This window comes from Mandrillus leucophaeus, unplaced genomic scaffold (genome assembly GCF_000951045.1).
Source record: "Mandrillus leucophaeus isolate KB7577 unplaced genomic scaffold, Mleu.le_1.0 Scaffold150, whole genome shotgun sequence".
In the NCBI taxonomy this organism is placed as follows: domain Eukaryota; kingdom Metazoa; phylum Chordata; class Mammalia; order Primates; family Cercopithecidae; genus Mandrillus; species Mandrillus leucophaeus.
This window is the reverse complement of record NW_012101477.1, coordinates 2,662,217-2,673,643: the sequence shown is the minus strand read 5'-3', so window position 1 is coordinate 2,673,643 and position 11,427 is coordinate 2,662,217. Positions and strand designations below refer to the sequence as shown.

General features: G+C 42.5%; 1 protein-coding gene across 2 annotated transcripts in view; it reads left to right on the top strand.

The window, feature by feature from the left end:
- The window catches only part of DHX35 (DEAH (Asp-Glu-Ala-His) box polypeptide 35), a 90,867-nt gene that overhangs the window by 42,326 nt on the left and 37,114 nt on the right, over positions 1-11,427 (top strand). For both annotated transcript variants that reach the window (XM_011974966.1, XM_011974965.1), the window contains 4 exons: positions 671-732; positions 1,573-1,642; positions 3,929-3,988; positions 10,832-10,944. In XM_011974966.1, the coding sequence (XP_011830356.1) occupies positions 671-732; positions 1,573-1,642; positions 3,929-3,988; positions 10,832-10,944 (305 nt within the window). The remainder of the gene's footprint in view (positions 1-670; positions 733-1,572; positions 1,643-3,928; positions 3,989-10,831; positions 10,945-11,427) is intronic.

Sequence of the window (11,427 nt, the reverse complement as noted above, 5' to 3'; positions counted from 1 at the left end):
AACCAACCCCCAAGGATACCCAGGAACTACTATACTATCTTTTTTATTTTTCACATTAACTTGGTGAGGTAAATACTTTGTTTACCTCATTTTACAAATGAGCAATCAGGGACAGAGAAGATGAGTAACTTGCCCAAGGTTCACACAGCTTAGTAAGAGGTAGAGCCAGGATCTGAACTCCCAGCAGTCTGACACCATAGCCCATGTGCTTAACCATGATCCTGTCTAGATTCTGTGAAATAATATTAGTTGAAGTTTAAGTTAATAACATCAAGAACTGCAATCTGTAGTCTTTGGGACATTTGAAGAGCAATTTATCTTAGACTTAGGGTGTTTCTTTGGGCAGATACCAATTGGTCTTCACTGCCTCTTTATCAATAGTACTAGTGGTGCAAGCCCAAGGAAATGGGGCTTAGCTGATGTTTCCATAATAAATGCAAGTGAAATTCTGCTCAAAGATTTGCAACTCCAGCCGAGGACCCTATGTTTAAAGCCTTTTGTGAACAATTACATTGCTTGATAATGAAAATATGGAGGCATTTTCTCACAGTCCTTTGTGGAAATTTACTTGTACACATCCTGGCAAAGAGATTGCACTTGAACTTAAAAAGTACCATTAATATTTAGTGTAAGTGAATTATTTCTAAAGCTTTGTGTTTTTATTTTTTAGTTTCTTACTGATGGAATGCTGGTCAGGGAAATGATGGTTGATCCGTTGTTAACAAAATATAGGTAAATGTGTTTTTCTTATGATAGCTTTCCTAGTTTCCAAAGTCCCCAGGGAGATGGAGAAGCAGGTGTGTTAGTAGCTGGGATTCATGTCTGTTTTAAGCTTCCCCAAAGCTTTTCTCTTGACCTTGGCTGTTGGGACCCTTGGTGTTTTTCTCAGAATTTAAATAGTATGGCCCTTTACAGACAGTAAAAAATGGGCACATTAAAATTCCTGTCATTACTTAGTCTGGTAACTTGTCCTTTTTATTTTGCCTTGTCACACTCCAGTATTGATGGTGACTGCAGAGAACTAACTGGCCCATGTTAAATGTAATTTACAGAGTCCAAATAATTTTTTATCACTTTCCCCCTCCTTGTATATCTGTCTGTCACTCATAGCATTAAAGCTGTCCCACCCAGGCTCTGGTATTCTCGAGGAGGGTGTCACATTTGACCCCCTGTTCCACGTATGTCACAACTATAGTCAACTACCTCTTTGACTGTTGTTATAGCTTAACAGTCTTCAGGTGGTTGGGCTTTGTTCTGATTTTTATGTGTTCTGTGGGGTTATAGGTTATGTTTTCATTTAAAATCAGATATTAAATTCAGTTGGAATTCAGTGTGAATGGTAAAACGCTTAAAGATAACAATAGTACACTTTTTAAAATTCAGATATGTTATTGTCACCGTTTTTATTAACCTAAGAATTGCCTCTTTGTCAAAGAGAGTAGCTTAGGTTTACTTTTGATGCAGAGTGATTGTATGAGGACTAAATACCCAGAGGCTGGCTCTTTGATGGTCTAGATGAGATGATGTGTGGTTTTTTTAGAGGCTCACTGAGAGCTTCTCTTTGATTCTCAGTGTCATCATGCTGGATGAAGCCCACGAGAGGACGTTGTACACTGATATTGCCATTGGCTTGCTAAAAAAGGTATGACTTTACTGCTAGCTTTTTATTGTGTGTGTTTATTTTATTGCCCCATTACAAAAACAGTTGTAGTAGCAACTTGGAAAATAAAACAAAATACCAAGGAAGAAGATTAAAATCATCCATAATCCTACCCATTCAGAGAATATCAGCAGTAAAATGTTGGTATGTTTTCTTCTCTTTTCTGTATGTGTATGTGTGTGTGTGTACTTGGATCTGTTTTGGCGTACTAGAGATTGATTGAATTATATATACTAATTTGTATCTTTCATATTTCCCTTAACATTACATTAGGATCATTTTTCTGTGTCATTTAAATATTCTCTGAAGATACTATTTTTAATGGTTATTTAATCACATCTCTATCATAAAGTATTTAACTTCCCCTACTGTAAGCAATTTATATAGCTTGCAGATTTTAAATATTATAAATACTGTTGCAGCGAGCACCCTTGTAATTAAATCTGCTACATTTCTGTTTCTTTCTTTATTATTAAGGTTTCAAACATATCCCAAAGAAGTGTATAATGACCCCCTTGTACCCATCATCTGGATTCAACAATTACAACTCACAGCCAATTTTTTCAATCTTACCTCCACTCTCTCCTCCCTTCCCATATTTTCTGATTGTTTTCTTTGGACAGATTCCCAATTAGAGTCTAGAAAGAAGTGGTAGAACAGGGTGATTAAAAGCATAGGCATTGAGTCAGACTACCTGGGTTCAAATTCTGACTTTGCTGAGTTTACTCATCTCTAAAATGGGATAATAGGAGTCTCTATATCTGTGCTGGTGTACTTTCCTCTATGGTAGCCACTAGCCACCTGTGGCTATTGAGATAAAAGTTAATTAAAATAGAAGAAAGTAAAAAAATTCAGGTTCTCAGTCACATTGGCTATTTTTCTTTTCTTTTTTTTTTTTGAGACGGAGTTTTTCTCTTGTTGCCCAGGCTGGAGTACGGTGGCGTGATCTTGGCTCACTGCAACCTCCGCCTCTCAGGTTCAAGCGATTCTCCTGCCTCAGCCTTCCCGAATAGCTGGGATTACAGGCATGTGCACCATGCCCTGCTAATTTTGTATTTTTAGTAGAGGTGGGGTTTGGTTCCTCCACGTTGGTCAGGCTGGTCTCGAACTCCGCCTGCCTCGGCCTCCCAAAGTCTTGGGTTTACGGGCGTGAGCCACTGTGCCCGGCCACTTTGGCTATTTTTCATGGGCTCTATAGCCACAGGTGGCTAGTGGCTTATGCATCAGACAGTACAAATAAAGTTTTCGTCATTGCAGAGAGTTCTGTTAGATGTAGGTGCTGTATATTGTGATTTGTTTTGAAGCTTAAGTAAGATTGCAAAAAACTTCTAGGTTAGTGCCTGGCATAGGGTCACAGCTAGACTGTGAGGTTCTTTTGTGCAAATTAGAAAAAGCTATCCCCTCTGGGAAGATGTCTAGAGCTAGGTAGGAGGCAAGTGGGCTGGATTGCTGATGCCCCTAGCCCCCTCAGCCAGGCATCTTTGCACAGTGGGTATACTGTGTACCTGTATGCAGGGCCTTTGGGCTGGCACATAAGTTAGTCTGTATTAGTTGTTGTTATTACTACTTTCATTATGATTTTATTCCATTGCCAAAGATTTAGATTTTTTGATACTTTGAGGGAATTATTGTACCATGTTATTACCTTTTTCAGGAACAGTATAATAAGAGGGCCGATTTCACTGAATTTTTGCCAACACTGAGTGTTAGCCTTTAAAAAATAAATGCTTGCCAATGGGATAGATGGGGAAAAAAATCTCATTGTTATTATATATCTTAGCTGTATCTCATTCTAATGCCTGTTGATTATGTGTTTCTTTGAGTAACTTAATATCTTTTATCTCTTTTTTTTTTTTTGCCATATTTCTGTCTTGGTGTTATCATTTATTGTTTGTTTGCTTTTAATATACTTTTTCATGCATAGATTCAAACTATCTTGAGACCTGGGTTTCAGGAAAAAATGGTTTTATTTGCAGTAAATTCAGATTTGGGTCTTAAAGCTTCTTTATAGTTTTTATAATTTAAAAAATTTACTTTGGAAAATTCCATACATTTACAAATTAGAAATAATAGTGTAATGACCCCCCTGCTTTACCTTTGACAATTATTAATTTGTAGTCAGTCCTTTCATCTGTAAGCTCCCCTACCTCCTCCTCAGGCAAAAAAAACAAAAACAAAACACTGAATTTTGAAATACATTTCAGATATCAAATGATCTCACCCATAAGTGTTGCACTATTATTATTTCTTAATGTCTTCTTTTTTTAGATTCAGAAAAAGCGAGGGGATCTTCGACTGATTGTGGCTTCAGCCACTCTGGATGCGGACGTAAGAGCCTTTCCTCCCCTTTCCTCCTCTCCTCACGAACACTTTCGTCCTATATATCCTTGGGAAGTTACCTCTAGCAAGAGCTTATCTTTGGCAGAATGGCCTACCTTCTTTATGGGACCATCTGATGTCCTAGATTTCATAGAGTCAGAGGATACTCCTTTTCAGCTTGTGGGTGGAAATTAGCCTGTAATTAATTAAGTTCATAATTACCTACCTGTCTTGTTTATCTACATTCTGTCTTTCTCCCCACTTAGGCAGCTTCTTTTTATTATCTTTTCAGTATGAGTCTGTATTTCTTGAATTTATTTATGACTATACCATATATATTTAGATTTTTCTGTGCAATTGAAGTTTCTCCTGGGCTGGGCACGGTGGCTCACACCTGTAATCCCAGCACTTTGGGAAGCTGAGGCAGGCGGATCACTTGAGGTCAGGAGTTTGAGGCCACCCCAGCCAACATGGTGAAACCCAGTCTCTACTAAAAATACAAAATTAACTGGGCGTAGTGGCGCATCCCTATAATCCCAGCTACTTGGGAGGCTGAGGCAGGAGAATCGCTTGAACCTGAGAGGCATAGGTTGTACTGAGCCGAGATCGCTCCATTGCACTCCAGCTTGGGCAACAAGAGCGAAACTTCATCTCAAAAAAAAAAAAAAAGTTTCTCCTGTATGTATAATAATTTCCATGTTGAAGTTTTTTATGGCTAGGTTTACTTATTTTTCTCTCTTGATGACCGATAGTTTGAACAGCAGCTCGACTCAACAAATACTTTTGACCACTTGCTGTATATACATGCAGAAATAGATGTTTGCAGTTCAGTGTGTTCAAAGTACTGAGGCAGCCAAGGAGGGAGCCCTTAACTCCAGCCAGCCGGGGGGTGCCCAGAAACTTTCATAAAGGTGGTGACGTACCAGCTGTGCTTGAAAGATGGACAGCCGTCTTCCAGATGAATGAAGGTGGGGAAGGGCACCGTAAGCATAAATGAAATCACAGGGACATGACCATGAGTTCACGGAGCTTCGAGTCTTATCTTACCTGCCAGACCCTTATGGGTGAATTACCCCCGAACTTCCTCTCTGACTTTATTTTCTTCCACTTTCTCCAGTGCTCCCTACATTCCAGCCTCACTGGTCCCCTTGCTGTTCCTCAAAACAACCCAGGCATGCTTATGCTCTGGAGGAACCCTCTTTTTAGATCATTCTTCCCCAGACAGTCTAAGGTTCTCTCCTAATTTCATTCCAGTTTTGAGTATTTATTTCCTCAGAGAGGCGCTATCTAAAACAGCACCCCAAAAGCTCTTTATTCCCTTATTCTGATTTTTTTATGTTTCTCACTTGTCTATCACTACTTAACATTATATGCATTGTTTATTGTGTGTCTCCTGTCACTAAAACATGAGCTCCATTAAGATCAGGACTTTGTCTCATTTTGTCCCTTCTACCTAAAACAATGTCTGGCACAGAATAGGCACTTGGGTTGAATGAATTTTGATTGAATGGAAAGCAATGGAAGATTAAAATGGGGAGGTTAGGGTCAGATGACGGAAGGCCTTACATGCTCAGCCAGAGAGGATGAACTCCATCCTATGTCTGGTTGGGAGCCATGGGAACATGTGAGAGAGGGCAGTGACTTCATCGTGTTTGGGCTCTAGAAAGATCATTCTGAGTGCTGTGTATGGGAGACAAGAGTAGATACGGAGTCTCCAGTAGATATGGAGGCCAGTTCTGAAATCCAAGTGAGATGTGGTCCCTGGCTCCTGGCTCCTGGCTCCTGGGAAACAGAACAACTTGGAGAGAGAGAAAGCGCAGCATGGCGAAGGTGAATGTCCAGTGTGTCTGGAGACTGGTTTCTCAGACCTTTCCACAGGCTGTAGGAGTCTGTTGTCTTAGGTCTGCCCATGGCAACTTTTGGGTTAAAGCTCCTCTCTTGCCCTGTTTAATTGTCATCTCTCTCACCCATGGTATCTGCTGGCATGCTATTTTGTGGACTATGGCTGACTTCACCTCTAGTTAGCTCCTCTGTGGCCACGTTACTCAGAACATCTCTATCTCTTTTTCACCCCTTCCTTAAAAATTATTAAATTAAGTTAAAAATTATTCCAGTTTTTATTATGTTCAAAACTGTAATGTCCAAGTCTTTTCTTAGATGCATTTTATTTATTTATTTATTTATTTATTTATTTATTTATTTATTTATTGAGACCGAGTCTCTCTTGCCCAGGCTGGAGTGCAGTGGTGTGATCTCAGCTCACTGCAAACTCCCAGGTTCAAGTGATTCTCGTGCTTCCATGTCCCGAGTAGCTGGGACCACAGGTGTGAGCCACTATGCCTGGCTAATTTTTGTATTTTTAGTAGAGATGGGGTTTCATCATGTTGGCCAGGCTGGTCTCGAATTCCGGACCTCAGGTGATCCTCCTGCCTTGGGCTACCAAAGTACTGGATTTACAGGCGTGAACCACCACGCCCGGCCAGATTCATTGTTAATTAATACTAATTGTTCACAATTGCCTTTTATTGTCTTGGTGTGACACAGAGATGAAAAAAATAGCTTCTTTCAGTTCTGTCTATGGTAGTTGATATAGATGACTTTCTGGAAGCAGTTTTGTAAGCAGGAAGGCAGCATGTAGGAGCTTTGTCCTGCCTTGCTCTGCTGTGGTACAGGACATGCTGGACCCTGGTGAGCTGGGCCATTCCTTCTTATCCCATCCTCACTGCTCAGCCGGTACCTCCTGTGTGAAGAGGACGGTGGTTTCTATGTGTCTCTGAATGGGGGATCTGTGTGTGTGAGTCATCTCTGTGTGGGTTGTGGGTCCGTGTGTGAGCGGCCTATGTGAGGTATGGGATGTGAGTTTGTATGTGAGTGAAAGAAAGAAAGAGGATATGAGTGGGCGAAAGAGGGCAAGAACGAGGAGGACCATGTGGGAGTGGCAGTGGGGTTGGGTGTGGCTTAGGAAACATTTTGATCTGGAGACCCAGGGAAGTCCAGAACTCATCCCCGCCCCCAGTGGCTCGGTCTGTGGGTGATAGACTAATTTCACACCTCCTAGAGCTAGTGGTTTCTCTCAGCGACTGGGGTGGCCCAGCCTGCAGATGAAGACAGCGGCGGCTGCAGCCGGGAGGCAGAGACCAGCAGAGCACGATGGGGCTGATCAAATAGCTGCTTTGGTTGCTTTAGCTGCTTTCTTAATGTAAGCCCATTTAAACGAACAATTATGTAACATGACTGGATCTAATTATGAAGTATTGATTGATCCTGTATCACATGATATTATGATATTGCTTTTCTTTTATTTGCGTCCAACTACATGGCAGAATATGTGGTTACTGCTCCCATAGTTTTTTTGTTGTAAGTCCAGCTACTTGAAGAGAGACTAATTTCTCTTTCCAGGTTCTTAGAGAAGGAACTTAGGATCAGCTGGGGTCAGGTCCCCGCCCTGGACCTGTCTACATGGGCCAAGGGCTGTTGGCCAAGGGACGGGTGTCTTGGGTAGACATGGCTGCTTGGCGGCCACTCCGGTGGATCAGGAAGGAGCAGCTACCAGGGAAGGAGCCTATGGTGAGCTAGAAGACAACCCTGCAGATGGCCACATCATTTACATTCCATTTCATAGACTGTCCCCTGCCTTTATATGATGTACGCTTCTTACCGTATCTGTATGTCAATGTGACCCCACCTCTTTCAAACCTGACTCAAACTCCTCTTTTCTGGGTGTGTTGAACTCATTTTACTCTTCTTGTTCCTTGATCCTGCCTCAAGATTCTTGCATTGTTGGTCCTATATTTATTTACTTTTTTAGTGTATTTTGTATTTCTAAATAAAGATACAAGATAAAGATCTTAAAGGTCTTGTGCCTTCTCAGTAAATGCTGAGTCTTAATTCTTTTTTTTTTTTGAGACGGAGTTTTGCTCTTGTTGCCTAGGTTCGTGTGCAATGTCGCGATCTTGGCTCACTGCAACCTCTGCCTCCCAGGTTCAAACGATTCTCTGTCTCAGCCTTCCTAGTAGCTGGGATTACAGGCGCCCGCCACCATGCCCAGCCATTTTTTTTTGGCATTTTTAGTAGAGATGGGATTTCACTATGTTGGCCAGGCTGGTTTTGAACTCCTGACCTCAGGCGATCCACCCGCCTTGGCCTCCCAAAGTGCTGGGATTACAGGCATGGGCCACCGCATCTGGCCGAGACTTAATTCTTGAAAGAGTAACTCCCTATCTTTACTTTTCAGTACCATGTATTCCTTAATGGTAAGGTTTAGGCATCCACTCTAATAAAATTGTCAAGGCATCATCTTCTTCCTTGTTCTGCTTGCCTTTTTGGTAACATTCACCCCTGTCCAAGCCCTTTGGTAAAATCTTCCTCCTCCTCCTCCTTCCAGAGCTCCTGGAGCCCTGCCAACTCCCTTCTCCCACCTCCTTGTTGGCTTCCTCTTGGGCTCCTTCTCTGTCTGCTCTTCCCCCTCAAGGCTGCACACCCCTGTGGCCCCTAGTTCAGCTGAGCCTTCATGCTTGTGGCAGTCTTGACTGTGTGCCTGCACACTAGCCTTAGCTGTCTGGCAGCTGGCTAGCTGTGGACATCCTAAACTCATAAACTTGTGACTCTCGGATTCTCCATCTCAGTCTCTTTCTCGTGATCATTCAGACCAAGACCTCCATTTCTTTAAGAAGTTTTTATCCCCGGTTGAGTAAGAAGTCACTCCAGCCTTCTTTCCAATCTTTCCAATGTGCACGTGTGTGCACACTCACTCACTGATTGCTAGTTCCTACCAGTTGTATCTCTGAAATGATTTGCCCAGGTTCACACTTTGTCTCCCCTGCACTGTTATGATAGCTTCATTAATTAGTTTGTTTGCCTCGAATCTTTTAGTTCCTCTGCCCTTCTCCAAAATGGCCACTGGAGTCCAGGATCCAGCTCGCAGGTCTGATAATATCATGCCCATCGTCACTGCCCTTGTCTTGCCCATTGGATAAAGTGTCAGTGCAGCTCAGCACTTGGGTCCCTTCAGAGTTATGGCTAACATCACTTATTGAGTGCCATTCTAGGCTAGACGTGTGCCACAGCTGTCCCACACACTTTATTTGAACCTCACAGCAACCTTGCAGGGTGGATAGCAGTTTGTCCATTTTGCAGATGAGACGGCTGACTCAGAGACGAGGGAGGCCTGCCCTAGACCTTGCCTCTGTCCTCCCTTAGGGACCCCTTTACATTTTAGTCCACACTGTGCTGTTGTCCTGGTAAGGGATGTCTCCCCCTTCCCAGCCAGTAATAATCCTCCTTAGCCTTTACGGTGCAGGCGAGGGATATTGCCGCTTCCGTGAAGCTCTCCCTGAAAGCCAGTAGTTCTTAACTTTTCATTCTGTCAGATTGTAATCTGCAGCTCTTTCCTGGTCACAGGGTCAGTCTGCCTTAGGGTTTATTTTATCAGCTCTTTGCACATCTGCCTTCTGTGAACTGTTTACTCTTTTGGGGCATGGGGTCTCTGTTCCCACTTGTTTGTGTGTTACTTCTAGTGTACCTGTGCTGTGCATGTCATAGGGATGCAGGAAGGCTGAAGCAACTTGAAGGGAATTTACCCAAAAGAAAGTGAACAGGGGTACTGTGTGGAATTCTGCATAGCAAAACATAGTTTTGTTGGCATGAGGCACTTTTATGTCTGTGCTTATTCTCAATTTTGAGGTTAATGTATAACATCCCTGTACTTTGTAGTTAAATCGAGTTTACTCTTTTAAAAATACCCCTCGGAGCCCCTTCACTTAGTGTTTGATGCTGTTCATTAGCAGAGCTCCTGGGCTTTTGGGTTTCCTGGAGCAGGATGGACATGGTTTATAAAGGTACACAGGGAAATAAAGACAAGCTTTGCAGTTACGTAGCCAGGCCTTGGGGAAATGAGTAGAGGTGGGGAATGGAAAGGGGACCCAGATTCAAATCGTGGAGCACTCCACCCGACGGGACATCCGTGCCCCCTCTGCAGTGGATACTAGCTGCTTCCCATCTGGTGCTCACTTGCCTGCCTGCATAGTCACTTAACTCTTCTCAGTTGCAGCTTCTCTTTGTACCTTAGGGTCATATTCCCCAAGAGAGGATCTTTGGTGGTGTTTCCTTCCTCCATCATTGGCCAGAGCCCTTAAGACCGGTCTCCTTGTGGGCTGCAAGTGGTAGTCAAGTACCATTAAATAGGATGTGGCCACCTGTTTGGGAGAAACTGCCAAGAGACACTTCTCCCAGCAGTGCTGCACGAGTGTCGGGGAAGTACATGATTGATGGCCTACCCCATGCAAAGCCTCGCACTCACTACTGTAGGGCGTGTAAAGATGGAGAAGACACTATCCCTGCCATCAAGTGACCTAAAACCATTAACAATGGGGCCAGAAACACACCTACTGTTCACAGAAGGAAAAGTTTCCTTATAAATTGATAACTCGAATGATCATATCTATGTTTTCCAGATAGAGTTACGCACCAACGTGATCTAACCTGTACTGAACTTGAATCACACCTTTGACCTAATTTTTGCTTAAATGAAATACAGAGGATAGGAATAAGATAAATAGTACTACAGCTACATGTTAACTCAGATGCTATACTGAATGCACTTTTGCAATCTAACCTTTATTATTTTTATGAAAACTTTAGTAAAGACTGTCATTGAGATGTGATTCCCCACAATTGCAGTTAGAAAAATGTGAGTTTAAAAAATATGTGTTACAACCCGTAATCTGTATTGCGTATATGTAATCCTTGCTACCCACCTGTGTTTGGCCAGTTTTATATTATTTTTTTCCCTCCATGAATTGCTATGAACCTTTTTCTCTAAGAGAAATGAAGAATTAATTTTTTTCTTTTTAGAAATTCCGGGATTTCTTTAATCAAAATGAAACCAGTGATCCAGCAAGGGATACAAGTGTGATCCTTACAGTGGAAGGGCGAACATTTCCGGTGGATGTCTTTTATCTACAAAGGTTTGATGATGCTTGAATTCTTGATGATGTTGATTAGAAAATCACCATCGGCCTCTGATGTAGAATGTTAGAACTGCATTTGCTCGCAACTCTAAAGGATGGGGAGGAGCATGTTTTGTGTCCCTTGTCATTGGTCTAGAATGTTTTTAACCTGCTCTGCATCACTGCTGAATTTACTTTAAACTCTTCACACTGACACGCAAGTTTCCGTGAGTCTGTGGCTAGTAGCTCAGCCAGAGAGAGCAAAAGTGGTAAAAGGTTTTGGGGAGGGAAGCTTGATAGTTTTCAGAACTGGGGTTTACAAGGCTGCATGTCAGCAGGGGCAGTATTGGTGATTTGAATCATTTGGCTCTCAGTTCTCTACATCCCTAGCTAGAAGGCCCAGTTGGCACTTTTGGGAGTAGCCTACTTGGACAAGCAAGGGGCCATCCTAAATCCTGTACTAGTCACTGCACAAGCAAAGACCAGGAGCCTGTTCCAGTG